This window comes from Falco cherrug, chromosome 10, assembly GCF_023634085.1.
Source record: "Falco cherrug isolate bFalChe1 chromosome 10, bFalChe1.pri, whole genome shotgun sequence".
Taxonomy (NCBI): domain Eukaryota; kingdom Metazoa; phylum Chordata; class Aves; order Falconiformes; family Falconidae; genus Falco; species Falco cherrug.
The window spans coordinates 35,622,025-35,643,217 of record NC_073706.1 but is presented as its reverse complement, the minus strand read 5'-3'; the positions used below and the strand labels follow the sequence as shown (position 1 = coordinate 35,643,217).

General features: G+C 42.5%; 1 protein-coding gene across 7 annotated transcripts in view; it reads left to right on the top strand.

Moving 5' to 3' along the window:
• TOLLIP (toll interacting protein) overlaps nt 1-21,193 on the top strand; it is a 66,625-nt gene that overhangs the window by 22,187 nt on the left and 23,245 nt on the right. For 3 of the 7 annotated variants that reach the window (XM_027808779.2, XM_027808780.2, XM_055722197.1), the window contains one exon: nt 12,925-13,029. Coding sequence is in view for 2 of the 7 variants with exons in the window: in XM_055722196.1 (XP_055578171.1) it covers nt 17,304-17,336 (33 nt within the window). In the remaining 5 variants the exon portion in view is untranslated. Of the gene's footprint in view, nt 1-12,924; nt 13,030-15,287; nt 15,308-17,178; nt 17,337-17,955; nt 17,975-21,193 lie in introns of those variants that run through there. The other 4 variants (XM_055722196.1, XM_055722195.1, XM_055722193.1 and 1 more) reach the window with 3 other exon arrangements.

Sequence of the window (21,193 nt, the reverse complement as noted above, 5' to 3'; positions counted from 1 at the left end):
TAAACGCTGTTCTTATGTTTTCTAACATGTGCTCTTCTTTGATGTTGACTACTTATATTGTGAGGATAAGTTTCTAATTTTCAAACATGTTGCTCTGAGCTTGTTTGAAAAGGTATTGTGGCTATGGGGAATCTCCAGAGATGATGGTACAAAAGAGTCGAATGCCTCCCTCTTCGCTCAGCTTTTCTGCATGCAGGAGCTATTTTTAATATTACAAATTAATACATATGGGGAAACAGTTCCTCTCGGCATTAGTGTCAGCAGTATCTGAGACTGAAAGATACAGAGAAGCAGGGCTGGCAGCTCTGAGGGCTGTGTTGCCCCAGGCAAAGCAGCAAATCTCCCGTGTGGCATCACCCACACATCTTTACCGGACAGTTGGCTGTCCCTAATGTTTTGCTGCACTTGCCAACCCCAGTGATAGGGCTAGCCTTGCAAAGAAGTTAAGCAGATCAGCTTACTCAGAGACACTGTATCCCACAACTAGCAGTTCCATGAAGAACTAGCAGCTCAGAGCCCTGCTTATCAGATGTTGAAGGTGTGGCTGCTTTTACTTTTTTTTTTTTCTTTGGTGACTTTATTAGGTTTTGATCTAGGCCTGAAGTTTTAATTTGTGTCTGTATGTTTTCATAAAACATCTGATTGAGGACCAAATTCTGTTCCAATTACTCTATAATATGATTCAAAAATGTTACATGGGAATGGATTAATTTAGTTCCACATAGGGACTTTAGGGCCTCATTATGAACTTTGGAGTCCATATAGGAAATCATCAGGGCTATAAAAGAATGATTTTTATCTTCCTTAGAAACCTGCTTGAGTGGAGATGTGAAACAATTCTGCCAGTTGAGGTGTGAAACTTAATTCTGTTGTTATTTTCCTAGATTTGTTTCTAACCTAAGCAAAATTGTTTTTCAAGGAGCAAACACTATTCAGAGAGGCAGACTTCTGTTTTCTGTGGACAACTTTTCACAGTTATATGTAACTCCAGAGGCACTGATACCCCTCATTCAAGCTGCTTAGTAATTTTTATGACCCCAATTTTACAGAACATGCAGCTATCAGGACAGACTGAAAAACTCGCATATGCTGCCCTATACAAAAAAAAAAAAAGTCTTGCATGCTTGCATGTAGCCAGTAACATCCTTTGCAGTATCACAAAGCATTTTTTGAACATAAACCAATTATATTGCCCCAGCATGGGTATCTCAACTGCAAGTTCACAAACAAGGAAACCAAGATGGAGAAGGTTTAAGGAACGCAGTTAACAGGAGGTTTGTGGTTAAGACATAGACTCTAGAAATCTTTACCAAGTTCCTCATGCTGTAATTACTGGGCTGCAATGCTGAAGTGCTTCTCCCTTGAAGCACTGCTACTTTACAGCCGCTCTCCTGGCTATCTCCTGCAGACCATCCAGTCCCTCTCTGAGTTTATTTGGTTATTTTCATTACTGTGGCAGTGTCAGCAGAGGCAGTTCATCTCTTTGTTCTGCATGTGCAAGCTGGAGGGTCTCTTTTAGGCAGCTGTCACATACCACTTGCTAGCTGCATGACCACCACAGATATGAGCACTTCTGTCCAGGAAATTCTGAGGTGAGCCACTTAGCAAGCTGCCTCTGTATGGGAGCTTTGTTGAGAAAGCCAGAATGCAAAACACTCCAAGACCTGAACTGCCTCTGACAGATGAGCCATTTCCAAATGCTTTTCATATACCACAGGGTAAGAGCAATTAGCACAGTTCAGCTGATGTGCAGCAAGGTCGTGCCTGCTTGTTTCAGTATCTTCAGCCCTAAGGTCCCAGCACAGTATGCGTCAGGCCATTTCGAAAATTTGGGTTTTTGTCTGAAGACAGGTCATCCTGCATCTGCTTCTCCTTCAAATCTCCCCCAAAGTACAGACATCTGTACTTTGTTTCAAAGACATGGAAGGTAATTTGGCGTGCAGCTCCAAATGTTTCTCAAAATCTTCCCCACAAACCCTTAGAAAAATACAGATCCCTGTGCTCATGCTGTTCTCCATGTGATGAAATAAGTGGAATTACACCACTGTAAGATAGAAGTGAGGGGAGGAAATGGCCCCGTGAGAGACCCTTCTGGATAGCAGTGGTGAAAATGAAGCTGTTAATCATCATACTGCATGGTGATGAGACACTGCTGCCAGGCTAATCAATACTCTGATCCAGCATGGTATGGATGTGCAACCAGATGTGTTCTTGTCTGCCGAGGCAGCAGAGGGATTTCAAGGTCCGTAGTGGGTCTGCTGGAGACAGAGGAATTATTAACAGTGTTAGCAATTTGAATAGTTAAATTGATGGGGGGCTCAGGGAAAATGTCAGTAAATTAAAAATCGTTAGAGACATTTTGAAAAGCATTAAGGTTGAGAATTTTGTTAAAGGACGTGTTTATTACAAAGATGACTGAACCCTGTTAGAAATGAAAATATCACTTGACTGAAAGAACAAGGGCATACATATGTCTAAGTACACACAAACACATTCATACACACTGGCAAGCTTTTAAAAGAGCAAATTTCAGACACATAAAATGAAAGCAAGAATTTGAACAGGATGGGGAGTTGATATGGAAGCTTTTAATTGCTTCCTGATTTCTTGGGTCAAGTGTTGAATATGATAAAAGGGAAAGCAGAAGAGCATGATTATCTGTTTGGTTCTCCTGCCTGCTCTTCTGTGAATGGAAGTGGTGAAGCACTGAGGAGGGGGCTAAGGGAGACTGGTCTGGAGAGAGGAAGGAAAGAAAAGGCTTCACAAGACTGTCTAGTTTTGTGCATGAAAAGTTGGAAATATTGTAAAACTTAACTCTTTTAAGAGAAATGCACTGCTGTATTGTCTGAATGTAACAAATGCTTCTTTTTTTACCATAATCAGCAGAAATCATCCATCTCTAGAATTTTTCTAATGTCTTGATTAGCACAAAGTTAATTTGGTGCTTATGAGTCCAAACCAAGGGGAGCATAATATTAACTTAGGGCCAAATCTTCATTTCCTTCCTTCACCAACTTCCTTTTGACATAAACAGTCATTTTGTTGAATAAGGAATAAGCTTAAAATATATGAGGACTTTATTTTTCACCTGTTAATAGAGTATTTCCATGTTACTCAACACGACATTTTTCTGTTGTGCATTTTATTCCTCTCTCCCCAAAACCTTCTGAATAATCCCTGAAATACAGCAGGTCCAGTTTGGTGTAGCACTCTGGCTTTCCAGCTTCCTTTCAAATAGATAACTAGAATTTGGACTTTCATTCTAGTAATACCAATAGACAAATTGATTTTGAATGTAAGTACGTCTTTTCCAGTTTTGTGGCAAGCCACAGTGGTCTAAGGGGTACCTTCTTTTGGTTTTGAAGGCTGAACATTTTTATCCTTCTCTAATTGTAATATTCCCACACTGTTGTCTACGGGAGTTTGTCTTTCTCTCCTGCATCAATATACAAGACAGGCAGGGATGCCACACTTCTAAAACAGCCACATGGAGTCTTTCAGGAGGCAGCCTAAAGCTACCTGAGGAGTCATCAGCAGGGTTTTTCAGTGATTATCACTCTCTTTAGTCTCCCTTGGGTTTTGTGCAGCTGGTGGAGTGCGGCTTTAGTGTGTGGTTAGCTGTGGTGCACAAATCCTGTATGGGTTAAAATAAGCTGGGACATCACCTCATGTCCTCCTAATAAGGTTTTCCTTCCATAGAAATTCATAGTACATTTCTGAACCTCCTTCTCTCTTCCCCCTCCCTTTTTACTTCTTAGTGAAGTGTGTTTTAAAGGGAGAGTGTTCAAAGATGTTTTAATAGAAGCTCTACATGCAGAGCTGCTGCATGTCCCACACTTACTAAAAACAATAAGGATCTTCCACCCTGAAAACAAGGCTAACAAGCTCAAACTTTACAATGCAAAACTAACCACAATCTTTCTTGCCCCTATTGCCTTTTCTCCCCTTTGTTCCCTACAAGATTAGTGGATGCTCCCATTTAAGAGACATTTTAAAAGGGCAGTTTTTTGAGGCCACTTGGAATTGACTTTCTTGATACACCTGATATCTCTACAGAAACCTAATTTGCAGCATGGGGCTTTGTAATTTCATGCTAGAACAGCATAAAATGGAAGAATAACTCATCCAGAAGGAAGGGATTATGTAACAGTAGCAAAGGAGAATCAGGAGAGACAGTGCAGATCCTTTGGAAAGTGAGGTTGCTGATTCTGCAGTGCTATATACCTGCTAATTGGTTTCAAACAACAGGGAGATACATGGCCAACAAGCGGAAGAAAAGAGAGGGAAGAAAAAAGCTTGGTATTAATACAGCTCACCTAAATTCACTCAGACAAAAAGGCAGAGATCACGGTGATGTCCTGACAGATTTCTCCATACTGGGATAGTAAAATGTATCAGAAGTTAGATACATTAGATGTGAAGAATATGTTTGGAAATGAGACGCATTTGGAATGCTTGGAAATCAGACTGGTATTGAAGGAGAAGCTGTGAGCAAGAAAAGCTCTGAGCCCACCAGGTAAGGAACATACTACAACTCTACAAGTTCAGGGAAGTTCAGAGGAATTGCATTGTGCAGATGAAAGGATAACTGGGAGAATTAGCTGCACTTCTGGCAGTAGTGAGTGAGAACAAATCCTGGGCATGCTTCTCCTTACTGCATAGGTCTACTGAAGCCAAACTTTGGGAGGACTGCCTCCTTTTGCTTAAAACCCAAAATGTCTTCTGTTACATTTAGAATATCTTAAAGCTCTTGCTGTTAGTAGCAGTTTGCTTTGGACTTCTCAGTTACTATTTTATCAGCAACAACATTCTGCTATCGTTTTGTGGGTATATTTAATATAGTGGTGCAAATCTTTTACCCATGCTTCATTTTTTAAAATGAAGGATTATTGCCATTTTAAGAATAGCTATAAAGGCTCTGCAGAGCTGTCCACATCAGTTTAGTAACCTCCATTTGTACTGGTTTTGGCTATGACAGAGAATTTCTTCACAGTAGTTTGTATGATGTTGCATTTTGGTATTGTGATGAAAACAGTGTTGCTGACGCAAGGATGTTTTTGTTATTGGTGAGCAGTACTTACACAGTGTCAAGGCCTCTTCTGCTTCTCACACTGCCCCACCAGTGAGCAGGCTGGGGGTGCGCAAGAAGCTGGGAGGGGACACAGTTGGGACAGTTGACCAAAGGAATATCCCATACCATATAATGTCATGCTCAGCAATAAAACCGGCAGGGAGTGGAGGTTGGCATGGGCTGCTGTTGCTCAGGGACTGGCTGGGTATCAGTTGGTTGATGTTGAGCAAGTGTTTTCCTGTGCATCACTCATTTTTCTTGGTTTTGTTTTGTTGTGGGGTTTTTCCCATCTCTTTGTTGCTTGTACTTCCCACCCCCCCCTTTTTTTTTTGTAAATTATTAAACTCTCTTTATCTCAATGCACCATTTTCCCTACTTTTACCCTTCTGATTCTACCCCTAATCCTGGTGAAGGGGGAAGTGAGCAAACAGCTGTGTGGTGCTGTCAGGGTTCAACCATGACACCCCTTCTGTGTGTTAATATATGAGTTCATATGCTTTTTTTTTTAGATATTGAGTAAACTTTAGGTTCTGAACATAGTTTTCTTTTAATCAGATTGTTAACTGTGAATATATTTTATAGTGGATAGCTGCATGTAGTAAAAACCTAACAGAGAACTTGCTGCCTCAGGCAAAGGATACAAAAATACTGCAGTTTGTGCTAATCTGACTGAAAGTGGGCGATGTGCAGTGCTCCATCCTGGAATCCACTTCCCTATTAGACTGCCAGCTTCCAAGTTTTTTCACCTATGGGTCACATTGCAGAGTATATCTTTTCTCCAGACTTCAAGAAGAGCATGGAGGAGTTTAAAGATGTGGGTGGATTTAGTATGTTACTTGCAGTTTGCTAAGAAGAGCTTTCATTAGTGGACACTAATTCAGGCAGTGCATATTTACATTTGGCTAAACCCTTTTGTTTGTGCATCTAGAGACAATAGGCACAGGAACTTTTAAAATACAAATAAATAAACACATGCCATTTTGTGGATGGAAAGTTAAATCCTAAAGACCTACGTGGCAGCTGGCCAACTGGTAATCATGTTGAGCCTTCAGAATTATCCCTGACATTTGTGCGTAAAGCAGGTAGATGAATCTTGCCAGGCAGGAGCTAGCAAACAAACAGTACACTGAACAAATATGATACAGGGAAAAAAGTCTTAGACGGTGAAGGGAAAGCTGTGATTCCAGGACATTATTTTCACTGTAGCTTGTAGCAGTGGCAGTGAAGGAAAATTCCATGAAAAAGATGAAAAGCCTAGAATAACCCCTTAATCTCCTTCGTGCCTGTCCTATGTGACAACTCACCCTTTGAAAACAGAGAAGATACACTCTAGAATAGGAAAGTTTGAGCATAAAGAGATTGGGCAATGTTCAGAAGTAAAGTGAAGACAGAACAAAGAAGGTTTCTATTTAAGATGCTGAACTGTGACTGAGAGGAACTGAATTTTCTTCCTGCATCCTTCTTCCTTTTCCTCTGGCAAGTCACTTAATCTCTCAGTATCTCAGTTCTCCAATTGAATAATGAGGCAGTAATATTAAATAGTGCATTTCTTTTCATATTTGAGAGCTTTTGTTTGTTTTAAACTAGAATAATTTTACAGAACTGAGGTAGGAAATGTAAGTAAATGGTTGAAAGAGAAAAGTGGAGGGGGGCAGAAGAGAAGGAGTTGTGGCAAAGGCTGAAGGTAGGAGTCTCCTACCCTGGATCAACAACATCAGTCAGAACAGTGTATGTACACATAAAAATGGTTTAGTCAGAGAAAGTGCCTGGTACAATTAGGTCCCCATCTAAACAGAGACCTTTGAGTACTATTGTTATTGGGCAACAGTAGTAACGAGAGGGGAACTGCCTGTAAGGGGTGTTTGTGACAAAGTAGTCTGAACTGTACTGTCTGACAATTCACTGACAATTGCAGCAGTGCAAAGCCAGGCTGATGTTACTTAATTCTTGTTGCCCAGTGCCACAGGGAAAGCCATGAGAAAAACAAATGTTCAGTGGGGTCAAAGTTAAAAAAGAATCATGGTCATGAAGAAAGGTTCCCAGAAATGTGTCCTGAAGAGAGTCACAGAGGATAACTCTACAATGGGGTAGATCGCTTTGTTGCCTTCATTTTTCAACAGACCTTCTCAACTAGGTTCAGTTGCTGTCCTGTACACGTAACTTTGGTGCTGTGCTCCCCCTGCCCAGCCCCATCCTGATCTTTGTTTCTGTGCAGACGCTCAAGTGATAACCACCTGTGACGGTCCAAATGGATGTGTCTGGTCCTGGTGGCTGTATCATATATATGACATGATAGCCAAGGGCTAATGTGAGCAATGTGCCTACCCTACCCAACAGTGCTGGTCAAGGTCTGATTCAAGCCAACTTTGAAAGAAACTTAACTTCTGTAGTTGGTATGCAAAGATGACTTGACTCCATAATTAGTGGACAGCCCTGGGCCTGCTGAGCTCTCCTGCATGGCAGCAGGCTGCGTGACAGGAACTCCCCTTGAGGAGAGATGCCCCCCCAAGGTTATTCCTTGAGGCAGAGAAATTCCTTGTCACAACAGATTCTCGGTAAGTGATTAATAGCATGATAAAGTTTGAAGTCTTAGCTAAGTGGTATAAAGGATTGATTGTGCACATATAATCCTTTAGATATAAACCATTGACCAAGTCTGAGACCGAGTCTGGATCTAGCCACATCTAAACTCCCCTCTGAGAAGGAGCTCAGAACACAAGAAGGAGCTTTCTGAACCTCATGACTCAACGGGAGAGTCTTCCTAACAGTTTTGTCTGACCCTGTCCTCTGTGCAGTAAATACTCAAGTGTACCTTGCCATCAAATCTTGTTAAACCACTGTTGCATTTACTGTGCTGTTTTATACCAATAAACATATTGCTGCTTGTCTCTTACGAGAAACTTCAGAGGCTTCTGTAGGAGCCAACAGCAGCATTGCAGCTTGCAAATGCATTTACAGTATAAAATTGTTACTTCAAATGACATATAAATACGTGGTGAATTCTACTCAGATGGAAAACAAATCTCTGTTGCTGATAAACTGTTTCAATAGCAGTATTTACAGGCCATACAAAATTAAGGTTGTTCTGTTAAACCAGGGATAAAGAACCAAAATGAGGCAAAAAAAGTCACATATGCAGCACTGTCCTTTCTACAATTTGCAATCTTCGTGAATGATGTATAGAGGGCTCAGATAATCCTATGATGGTTCTGTCTTTCCCATCTTTATTTTAGGGGGGGGGAGGGAAGAAAGAAAATTATGTGCTTGGTTGTCACAAAGAAAAAGCGAAGTCATATTTTTAATGCACATATTTTTCATGTTCTGAATATAGCTGTAGGGCTGAATTCCTGCAGGGAAAATGGGCACAATTACAGTCAGGTGATGCCACCTTTGCATTGGAGACACCATATGTGCCAGAAGGTTTTACACAATGCTGTAAGCATCAGAAGGGAAGCTGAGCAAGAAGTGACTTGAAACAGGTATGTGAGCGTATGTGTTATACAAACACATTACACGTGTGTTATACAGACTTTTGCATTCTTTAGAGTTTATTAAAACTTCAGTTAAAACCACAGTTACAGCAGCAACTCATTGCTTTTAAACAGCAGTCGTCTTAGCCTGAAAACTTTACATACAAAGATAATGAGAACTAGCTTTTTCTTACCTGCCTTATTTCATTTTCACTCTTTGATTTGATTCATTACCTTTCCTGGAATTCATTCTTTCCATATGTATTCTAGCGGACAGCTTGAGGTAGGTATACATGAGGTGTCATGAGAGTTCATATGCACACATACTTGGGCAGTTATCCTAACTATAAGACCATTGTATGTCAACAAGTTAGTGATATATGGAACAGTTAACCCGAGAAGGTGAAGGCTTCTTATTTGGGCCTGTGGTGTGCTGCACAGATCCTCTGGCCCCAGGGGAAACCTAACCTGCTTATTGTAATGAAGGAGCCTGTTGGCAGCTCCCATGTGGCACCAGTGATTACACCACCTGCGTGTCCTGTATCTTAAAACACACTTCAACACATTTCCATTTTTCTGCATCTTTCTCCAGCCTTTTAGAAGATAGAAAGGAACGAAGTACACTCTCTTTTAAGTATTGGGTTTGTAATTTCTTCCTGTAAATTACGGTATGTATATTACATATTGCAGTAAGTGCTGAAGACCATGATCAAAAGGACCTTTTGTGCTAAGCACTCTGTGTGTGTTCATTGACACGGAGATCCTGCCCTTGAGCATGCAGATTTGTAACGCACAACAGGTGTGTTAGTATCGCCTGTTTGGGAGTGGAGAGGCAGTGGGGCAAGATCAAATTATTGAGATCACAGAGCCTATGGAAACTGATCCTAGATCTTTAACGAGTCTAACAAGATGAGTATTGCTTTTGCGCTTAAAGCAATTAGCTTTAAACACAAGACCAATACCTCATCAGAAGTCTCCCTTGTAGGGAGAAAATTAATTTTCTTCTTCACTCAGATACTTGTGTACTGAACACTAAGGTGACACCTAATGATCAGTGAGCAGAAGTAGGAGCTGGGAAGTGTTTGATGTATTTAGCTACAAACTAGACTCATCCAGTCTAGATGTTTGAGAACTCTGAAGCGACAGGTGACTCACTATCTAGTTGGTTTTCCTCAGCACTGCCTCTAGTCCCCTAAGAACTTTGAGGTTGTTGGCAGAAACCTGCTACAAAGTTGCCAAATGTGCTGCATTTTCAGAGGCACGGCGCTCCTGCAGCTTCGGTTGACTTCCCTGAGGCTGAGGGAAGGCAGCTCTGCAAAGCAAAACCACTGTCCCTCCCTGGGCAGAGCTCCAGGCTCTCTTTGTAGGTTGGTCATGACTTTAAAGGAGGCTGAGGATTTGACCAGAAGGAAACCAGAGCCAGTATGTACAAGAATCCTATCACTGCATGCACCAAGTGTATTTCTGTGCAATTTACCCTGTTCCCCATAGCCTCTCACATTCAGCAAGAAAAGCTCTGGTGGAATGATGGGAATAGTAAATCAGGCTATTGTATTATTTGAAAATAATCTTTTTCCAAAGGGAATAACAGGCTAGGGACTTTCAAGAAGGTGGGACTTTAGAGCTGACAAGTGTATCTAGCATGTTGATGTGGTAATGAAATTAGTTCTGCACTGTTTGGTAAACAGCAAACTTCCTTGCAAGGTTTGTGATTAAACATCTAACAGAAAATACTGATTTCCTTGCAGGCATTTAGGCACCAAATATAAAGAGGCACAGGGAGAGCCAACCAGATAAAGAACCTGCTAAATACTAGAATTGAAAGCCACTATTATCATAGAGTCCTCATAATATTCACTGTTAATTATGAAAACTAATAGCTACAAAATTGAAGTACCCAGTGGGAGACAGTATGACACTGAACTTGCAGAATTCCTTCCCCCTTCAGTCCTTCTACACAGGCAAAAAATTGGTGCTTATTCTGTAAAAAACAGCAGTTAGAGGAGGGAGATGGCATATTGATTTGCCTCTGTATCTTGTTATTGAGGAGGAGCAACAAATTAGCTAAATTATGAAGGAGAAAAACTGTGTTTTGCTGCATATAAGCAAAGATTTCTATAATGAAATACATTAAGTAAACAGAAGAGCAGTTTGCTTGCCTGGGGATGGAGTGGGAGAGAAAGACTTTCTGCCCATTACTATGAGTGTGGGGAATTGTACTTTACCTGAACCAGTGGGAAATGTTTGTTATGTTAAGCAGAGATTCACAGTTGCACTACTTGTGCCTACACAAAATACTAGATCAAATGAGAAATGTATGAGCAAATCGAGTATGCAGTATTTGGAAGAAATCTGAAAGAAATTTGGGCTTGTTAGCATTACTCTAAAATAATATCCTCAACTTCCTGAAGGAAGTTGTTCCTTCTTCCTGTGTTATTTCACTTATTTTTCATTGTTTCACTCCTTCCGTGTCTTAGTTTGTATTTTGGTGATGGGAAATCTGGTGAGTGGACAACAGCAATTCCTTAATTTTTCTATATACTTATTTTCTTAGGGAAAAAAAATAGAAAAAGAGAAAAGAGGAGAAGAAAAGAGCAAATAAAAAATGGAACAACTATATGGAGAATCTAACAGCATATTAATGAGATTCCGACAGTATCTACTCACAGACTGGCATGATGCTGGGTACAAATACAGGTATAACAACTGAGAACACTGCACATCCTCCTTCTGTGAGACTAGAATGCCAAAATCTAAATTGCCTTAGTTTTTATCTTCAAATAACGACTTCTGAATTCTGTCTTTTTAAAAATGAGGCAGCAGGGAATTCTCCTACTTGAAAAATAATCTAGATAAAAAAGGATAATCTGATTCAATAAAAAAGATGTGAAGATTTAATTTGCTAGACTTCCTCTCTAGAGAAGAGAGCAGCTTCTTTTTAAATAAACAAGCATGTTGATTTATGCCCAATTACTGTGGGTAGGTGGTTTTGCCAATCAAACATAACAGGTATACATTGTAGAACAACTTGAGGAGTTGTTGAGAGCATGCAACTCAATAAAAACAAACAGGTCACCACACTTAAGTAAGAATAATGAACTGCAAAAGCACAAGGCAAGGAAGGACAAGCTAAGTAACAGCATGGCAGAAAAAGATTTGGATGTTAACATAGATCATAAGCTGAACAGGAGTAAACAATGTTACGCTGCTGTGAAAAAGGCAAACCTTTGTTGCAATTTATAGCCAATGTTACAACCTACAAACCATTTAGTAATTCTTCAGCTCTCCTTGGAGCTGTCTGTGCCCCAGCTGGAATGCTGTGTCCAATTTTGGGTACTTCAAGGAAGGTATGGTCCTGTTTGAATAAAAAGAGAGGAAGACAACAATTATCAGGCTTCATAAAAGTATACTTAGAGGTGAAGGCTGAAGGTATTGGGTTAAGTCTGAACAGCTGAGCTTCATAGAAAAGAAAACTAAGAAGTAAAACAACAGCGGTTTTCAAATACATAAAAAGTATTTTCGGTGAGAGGAACAAGCTGTTTTCGGTGCCTGTAGTGGACAGGGCAGACATTTTGCTCTCATAACTGTTTGCTCATCTCCTTTGAAGTGCTGTCTGGAAATTGAAGTGTTATCCAAATAACAGTAAATACAGTTTTTGCACTGCTACAGTTTTCCTGGTGCATTAAAAATACAGTTAAGAAATACAATTCAGGAAAAGCATGGTGGAACTGGAGAAAAGGGAAAAAATCATAGGAGATTGCACTTCTCCTCTGAAGCAGCTGCTGTCTGAAATTGTTTTCAAAGAACCTTCTCCTCACCTCTGTGCTGAGTGAACCTTCAGTAAATCCTGGCACAAGCTTGATTTGAAATGAAATAACTCCCATTTTGGAGTGGACTGTGTGATGAAGATGTAGTTATAAAATAAATACTGATTCAGCTCTAACTTTCAATTTTGTCCTCATTAAGTTGCTCAACCAGGTGTTGAAGCCAATAGAATTCGCTTTTCCTCTGTTGGAAAGCTATTTTGAGTGCAGCGTGACTGAACAACAGCCACTTATTAGAGGCTCGGCAGTGCTCTCGGCTTTTCTGCTAGAATCCCCCGCAATTGCTCGAACAACACTTTTGCCAATACTCATCTAGCTCAATCAGTAGCTGTAACTCTGGAGTATGAAATTATGCCATAGTTGAGATGGTGGTAAGTTGCCTGCTGTTTAACATCTCTGTTTCATGGCCTGGTGTCGGGAGGGATGCAGTGCTGATTTTGAGCTTCAGTTTGTATGTAGTTCTTTCTCTCTTGTCTGTCCAATTGAATTCCCGTGTAGTTTCAGTGCAGTATGCGTCCTGGCTGGAATTCCTGTGTAATGTTGTTGTGTCTTCTTACAGAGTTGCCATGTTTCATGCTGGAGCTATCTTTCCTTCCTGATGAGGGATGTAATCCTCCTGCATCCCAACTGGACTGTGAGGATTAATTAAAGTTTGCACTGCACTGTGAGTACCTTGCATGCTATTGAAGTGGAAATTATTGTTTATTACAGCCAGTCTGAATGCTATCTGGGATTTCCATGTTATTGTTCCAGCTCTGTTGTACATCACCAAGCTTGAGCTGGTACTGTGAACAAAAGATTAACATTGTGCTCTGTTGCTGTGTGTTTGGTGCTACATCCAGCACCTACATAAGGCCACATACATCCTGAGAAGCTGTGCTCAGCAAACTAGGACTCTGAGGGCTTTTCTGTAGCTTGAAGCCTGCAACATCCCTTCCCTTTTTCTGCACTTCTGCTTTGGTATGGGCTGGATCCACAGAGCAGTGGATCCCGTTGGCCTTCTCCACTGTCACCCTTGCTTGCTATTAACCTCAAGCCAGCTTTGGGGGACTGTGTAAGAAATGATGGTAGAATTGGGCTCTGCATTTTGCAAAAGATGCTTTTTCCTATGCAACAGAATTGTATCTCGGTGTGTCATCTAAAGTCCTATGGGGACATGGTGAAAAGGGCTGACCTTGCCTGAGACCCAAGCCAGTGTTACAAGTGATGCGTAGCCATCCCACAATATTCTTGTGTGCTTGTAGCATCTACAAAACTTAACTGAAAACTTGTTTTGCTAGTTCATGGTGAGATCCTTCATTGGTCTCTGCAGGGTCAGATGGATAACTCTGAACTAAACAAATCACAGCCATGATTTTTTTTACTCTGCTTTTATGCACTAGCTTAGTCAGCTTAGTTTAGCTATAAGTGCATTTAAAAAACACATTCCTGTGACTTCGCTGTCTTCGTAAGCCATAATAAACAAACAGGGTTTAAATGATGTGGGAACTCCCCAATGTACATAAAATGTAACCACCCAATTCACTTGTGAGCTTTCCCGGGGGAAGAGATCAGCTAACAGTTAAAAGGTCACTTTCTGGCTGAAGGATTCTATTATGTATCTCACCTAAATAAACTGGGAGGCTTGACCTTCCTAAAGGGGCACGATTTTTAAAGAGGTACAAATGTAGTCCTCTCACGACACTAATTACTGCTGTCTACAATTTTGTAGATCTGACAGGTTAGACCCCAACACTGAGCTGCCAAAATTTAGTTGCTGTCCCGTGGAGCGTTGTGTTCCGTCACTCCTCCCATAGTATCAGACTTTCCACAACCTTTCAAGTGTCCCTTCTGGTTTTGTGAACAAGCACAACGTTAATTTGGCAAGAATTCTGCTGTAACTGTTCTTCGGTGAGGACGGCATCCTGTGCATTACTCTCCTCTGTACCATGAGACATCAGTTTCTGGTTTTATGGAGAAAAGCATGGGTGGTGTCTACACTTTCAGATTCTGGAGACGGGCTAGGGAGCAACGCCTATTTGATAACTTCCAAGCAATCACTATATATGGACATATATTTGTTTCTCTCTACACCTCTCCAACCTGTTGTCCAATTTCATTCAGTTTTTACTTAACTTCTTCAGAGATAATAAGCTCTTAGAAATTTCATAAAAATAGGTAGCTGGTTACAGAAAATAAACCATATTAGTGATCCCACCAGTCAAAGGTTTCAGCAAAGGTAATTGTCATCTTTGGCATTTGGCCTCGTATTGAGGAAACGGCATGGAGAGCTCGGAAATGTGTTACCTCTTACCCAGCCAGCAGCTGGGAGCAAGGAGATGAGTTTATAAAAAAATGTGAATGGAAAGCTCCAGGTGAAATTTCAGAGAACATGGGGCTTATGACAGATCTGTAGAAGCAAGTTTAATAGAAGATGTGGGAGATGAAAGAGAGCATCAAAGCAAAAGAGAGGATGGAGAGGAGGTGCAAAAGGGGTAGAAGCATTTTGGAAAGAACAGATGAGGCAATGGAAAAGAAGAGATTCTGGGAGGGCCAAATGAAGAACTGGGAAGAACAGAGAAAAGACTGGGAATCAGAATGAAAGGCTGATACAGGAGAAACTGACATCTAAATTTTTATTACAAGATAAACGCAATTTATTGTCATTATGGCTTCTTTAATTACCTTTCAACCTTTTTTTAATGATGACCATATGCTGCAAATAACAGGGTTTTATGACTTGTTCTCTCACCTTTCCCATGGCTTACATTCACACTTTAATTACTACATTGACATCAGATGTCTCGCTAATGTTTTTGCACCGGTGCTCCCTATTTGTGATGATACCGCACTTGGGGAAGCAGAACCACCTGTCCCTCCTGGGCGAAGGCTGTTTGCTGTGTCGTGGATGTCCACCAGATGGCAAAGCCGGTATTTTTGTAGCGTTTCCAGGCCACCTTCAGGTACTAATTTACCCTAGGGAGAGTGGGGGCTTATTTAACCGCAAATCCTTTACTGCATAGTTTAAAAATGGTGATTAAAAATAAGTGTTTAGATTATCTGTGGATTTCCTAGGAATAATAATAAAACAGGAAAATAAAAGAGGCAGTTAGAAAATGGTGGTGCTGTCAGGAAGGCACAATGTTCACTCTAGTCACTGCCTATCTCTGGATGAGCAAAACCTCAGGAATCTCTGAGGCAGTGTTACTACTTTTTTCTGTTGATATAAATTTTATAGGGACAATAATTTTGTCTCATGTCTAACTTCTTTGAGATTGTTGTGATTAGACCAGGTCTTAGAATGAAATCCATGGTAAGTAAAACTACGTAAGTTACTAAAATAACTGCCCATGACTTACCTAAAACTGATTTCCTAGCTTGTTAGATGTAAAAATAACAATGAGGCTTGTTAATGCTCTTTTCCCTCCAACCTGCCCTGATGATGTCAGGATTGTAATTATGGAGATGAGCACTGATCTTCTTCTGTTACCTCTGTGGGTTTTACTTACCGTTTTAACCGTGTTGGCTCAAGAAACAGCTATCATTTAACCATCAAAACTGCTGGATGATTTAGAGTTCATGAAAGAGGCTACATCTGGGTAGCATCTGTTATAAATTAATGTTTGTACAATGCTAACTGTATTGGTACAGAAGGTTCATACAGACAGGGCACATATCTGATACTGTAAGTGCTGAATGTTCTTAATCATGTGGCTTAATTTGACATTGCATTGCCCCTTCATACAGAGTACTGTCTCTGCTGAAAGGCTTATACAAGGGGCAGTGAAAAAAATCTAGTCCCTGTAGCTTCGCCAAGCAGCTTAACCCCTTCTCCCTGCAAAGAAAAAAAACCCAAACAACCTACGTCAAAAGGATCTTTCAAGACTTAAACTAAAAAATACACCCACCCACCCCCAAAAGAAACAAAGGGGGGGAAATTACCTTTCTTTTTAAAGAACCCCTCCCCCCCAACGTGTCTTTTCAGGTTTGGTTTCTTTTCTGGTGGCAGGAACAAGGGAAGGATGATGTGCTGCTTTAATGGTTTTGTAGGCTGACCTGAATTCTGCTTCCAGCAGAAGAGCGTGGGCAGGGGTGCGGGGCGCTGCAGCCCTTCTCTTCTGCTGGCTATTGGCGTTCAGCTGGTTCAGGGGCTCCCCATCACTCCTGTCGGCAGTACGTGTTTTTCTGAGTATCAAGACACCAGTAAAAAGACGAGGCTGTTCCTGCTGCAAGTAGATGCTAGGGTAGTGGGGGAAAAAAAGCTAGTGCTAAATTTGGAGCATTCCTAATTGCACTGTTCTATTTCCAGCTGCCAAAATCTACACTAGAATTTTAATTAAGGGCTAAATTCATACAGCAGATCCTAACAACAGGAAAGAGTTATGTTATTTAAATAGGCTTTGAAATGATCAAATTTTATCTCCCAGAGCAGCACAGGGATGAACATGAAAGCTGCTTTTGTCCGTGCAGGCAGGGCCGCGCTGGATGAGCTGCGGGGCGGGGCGGGCAGCGCAAGGCGAGCGGCCCTGCCAGGCACCCGCTGCACCCGCGGGCCGAACCGGGGTGGGGGGACCCCGCGGACCCCGGGCCAAGCCGGGGCCGCCGGCCGCAGCCCCCAGGTGCCGGCTCCTGGCCCGCGCCGCGGCGCCCCCCAGCGTCAGCGGGCCGCGCCGCACCGCCGTGCCGGCAGGGCACAAGGGCGCGTGCGCGGGAGCCGCCCCGCTCGCCCCGCTCGGGCGTCGCTACGCGCGTGCGCGGGGGGACCTGCCCGCGGCGCCCGCCCCGTCCCTGCGCGCCTGCGCACGGCGCGGCCCTGGAACCCGCCAGAAGGGGCGGGGCCGGGTCAGCTGACGCGGCGGCAGCGCTGAGTGACGGCTGGCGGCGGCCGCGGAGCCCCGGCGGAGCGGCGGCCTGGCGGGGCGGCAGGAGGGGTCTGGGCCCGAGCCCGAGCGAGCCGCTATGGCCACCACCGTCACCACTCAGCGGGGCCCGGTGAGTGCCGCGGCGGGCGAAGGTTCCCCTTCGCTCCTGTGACTGCGCGGCGCCGGGCCGGTGAGGCGAGGCCCGGCTGGGGCTGCGCTGGGCTTCGGCCCCCGGCCCCGCTCCCGCTCCCCTCGGGCCGGTGCTGCGGCGCCGCTCGGCGGGGGCGGGCTCGCCCTGCTCGTGTCCCGCCCGCCGCGCGGTGGAGCGGGGCGAGCGCTCGCCGCTTGCCCGGGATGCGGGGGCGGGGGCGGGACAGCCTGCCTGCCTGCTGCTCCTCCGCCTGGCGGAGAGCCGCCGGGGAAGGGGGCGGCAGCCGCTCCTGCGGGGTGGGGGCGGCTCTCTGCCCACCCTTTGTCCGCGGCCTTCCGAAGGGTTGGGCGGCTTAAGCCTACCCACAGCTGAACCGCTGCGGAGCGGGGCAGAGCTCTGCGCCCTCAGGGGCCGGCGGGGCGCGCAGAGGCGGCCGCCCCCGGAGCGGTCACACGGCGGCGGGCCCGCGGTGCCGGGGTGGGTGCTGCCCCGGGCTAATGCTGCCCCGCGGAGGGGTGCGTGCTGCGGTGTAACATCAGCCCTCCGCTGCTGTGCTGTCCCTGTCCCCTGCTCTGGAAGGATCTGGTAGTCCTTGGCAAGAGGAGGTGGCTCTGCAGGTGACATAAGGTTTCTTAAACAATTTAAACGACTAGAAGCAGCAGGGTTTGCGTGTGCGCCTGTGCAGCCTCGGTGAAGCGCCACAGCACCGAGTTATTAAACTGCTGATCTTGGAAAACCGCATCGCTGTTTGGTGCTATCTCCTGGCAGTAACACTACACGATCATCGATTTAATTCCTTAACGTGCCTTATTTGTCCCGTCTTCCAGAACAGAGTCCTTTTACAAGGATTGTGGTAATAGTTGTGGCGTTGGAAGAAAAGTTTTAAGTGGAAGATTAAGGTAATAAAGTGTTTTGTTGTCTCTTGATGGTGTCAAGAGAAGACACCAGCGGCTGGCCCCAGAGGTCCTGTGCAGCGCTGGGGGTGCTGGCACCCAGGTAGGATTCTGTCAGAGTGTACCAGGTTTTACTCAAAATAATATAAATTTCTGGAAAACGGTCAGAGTTTGTTTAAAAGTAATTTCACTTAGTCTTGGGTTTGTTGGGAGGAGATGGGGGAGACTGAGGGAATTGATGTGGGAGTAGGGACAGAAGGGACGGGTAACCAAGTGGTTTGGACAGAAGGGACGGGTAACCAAGTGGTTTGGACAGAAGGGACGGGTAACCAAGTGGTTTGGACAGAAGGGACGGGTAACCAAGTGGTTTGGACAGAAGGGACGGGTAACCAAGTGGTTTGGACAGAAGGGACAGGAGGCCTGGCCGCAGTCTGGGTTTGCGGGAAGGTGAAACTGCAGATATTTCTCTCTGCGATGTAGTGGCATTTCTTTTTGAGAGAAGTTTTACTTGCCTATGGTGCTAAGCACCTTGTTGGTATTCAGTGAAGTACTTTGAATATCTGCTTGGTTTAGGTTGATGAAATATTCTTCCTGGGCTAAGATTTTAGAATCTTCTTGGACATGGCTACAATCTTACAGATGTTTGATAATCATAACTGCCTAGCCTTTCTGAAATGTTTTAAAGAACGTGTATCACAACACTTGGAATGTTACTCTTCTAGATGTCTTATTTTAGAATTAACCAGGTGCTCCTGTATAAGCTCTTGGCAGTCTTTTGTTACTTAAAATTGATTTGAGTCTGACAATTGGAAAGGCATATGATGATTTATCTTGTACAACTTTGGCTTTTTGGTTTTAAATTTTTTGGGTTTTTTTCCTATATCTTCCTAACATTGTTGTGCACTCTTTTCTTCCTTGTCTTAACCGCTTTAGAGATTGGAGTATTTTTCAAATGACTTAATAAATTTTGCAGTATTAAGCTGCCATTCACAGGTCAGGATGTTGATAGGTTACATGCCAGCCTTTCTTAATTCTCTCTAGAGAAGATAGAATTCTACTTGTTTTTATAGATACAGCTGCGTTACAAATGAATAGCCACTAAACGGTGCTAAAGGATTGGGAAACATTTTCTCTTTAGTGCTGGAGAGAACAGTTCTGTCCCTTTCTGTTTGAACAGGTGAGAAAACATTCAAGGTTGTTTTGTGCAGGTAAGAAAATAAAGTATGCTGCTATACTGTTGCCAGTCTTGTTCTTACACCTGTGCTTTCCAGTTTATGATGATGCTTATTTGGTGAATAATTAGAATTTCTGTTTGCTGTTAAGTTTTTCAGAAGAAACAGAACTGGAATTCACCCTGTCTGTTACTGGTAAATATTCTGCTAGAATACAGATTTCTCTGGCTGTTTTCAGGATGTTATGGAATCAGTGTGTTTCCACATTTTGTGATCTTTTGAGGACAGACTTGAAATCTAAACTGTGGCTGAATATATAAGGGCTGCTAAATGATATATTTTTCCAAGTGAGAGTTATTAATAATTGGTTTGATCAGGCTTCAGGTTAAATCTGAGACACCAAAACCTTGTATTTGTGATTCCTTAGCTAGCTAAGCAAATCCAAAATTAGTATCTGTGATTATTGACCATGCTGGCAAGTAGGTCAGATCCACCAAAATTAGATCAAGTACCAAACTAGGACTACCTGGATCTCTGCTCCCAATTTCCCTAATAATCACTACTCAGATGATTGGAAATCTTCTAATGGCCAGGCTATATTTATATTTATAATGACTTCTCTCATCTTGTCCTAATACTGTCATTTAACTATGTTAGTTTTGTTGTCTCTGGTATTACTGGAAGTTTTGTCGCGACTCTTCAGAACTTTGTTATCTTTTTTCTGAACAAAGGTGGTGAAGAAGCAATTCCTGTTTGTATTGTCCAGTACTGATACATGTTATGCTGTCACACAAGCAATTTTGAATACAAAGTCCTATAACCAGAATAATTGTGTTGATAATTTCGGGTATAATTGAATATTTTATTAGATATTTTGTTTCTTCCTAGAATGTGGATATATGTACTATTAAAATCTTGGTCTATGAATATGGAAATCTCATTAAGACACATTGTTGCAATCATTTCAGATTCCAGAAGTTGTTCAAAAAGTTGAGGGAGTAAGATGAAATTGAGTGTTTCTAAGCAAAATGTGAATTAATTTTTAAGTGCTGTGATCTGGTCTCTGGAGCATGTTCCTTTGACAGAAAATGTTGAGGGCAGCATTGATGATGCTTTGAAGTTCTTGCTTTCTACCAGGTAAAAGAAGTACCTTAAGACACTAAGTGACTTGTTTTCTGTTGCATTCAATGACATTTTCTTGTAACTAGGACTTGAAGGAAAGAAAGATTTGTACTGGTATGTCTAGTAGTAGAGTAGAAAAAAACAGAAGTCTGTTCCTGGAATTGATGGCAATTATCCTTCTTCTTAATGATAATCCCAATATGAATTTGGGGTTTTCCTTGTTTTGAGCTGTTTCTGTGGCTTTTCCCGATATTATTCCTGTTACCTTGAGTGCAGTCCAAATGCATGAAACTCAAATATGCTATAAATGCTTCTTGAATTTCAGATGTCTTATGGACACTCACTCTATCTGTAATTTTTAACGTCTGTTTATATACAGTAGTTCCTGCCATACTCTGCAAGATTTCAGAATTATTGTTTTAGTGAAGGAATCTCTTTTGATTATAATCAAATGGTTCATATTGATTTCTTCTTCAGTAAAACCAAACTTTCTTTATTAACAGTGATGCTTTTGCACGGTGGAATGTATTTTGCAAATATTTAAATGTTAGTGTCTTGGACTAATTTAGATGTGCTGGGAAAATCCAGAGGCAGCAGCTAGTGGCAAAATACTTGGTTGGCAGTAAATATAGGTGGTGTACTAGGGGGA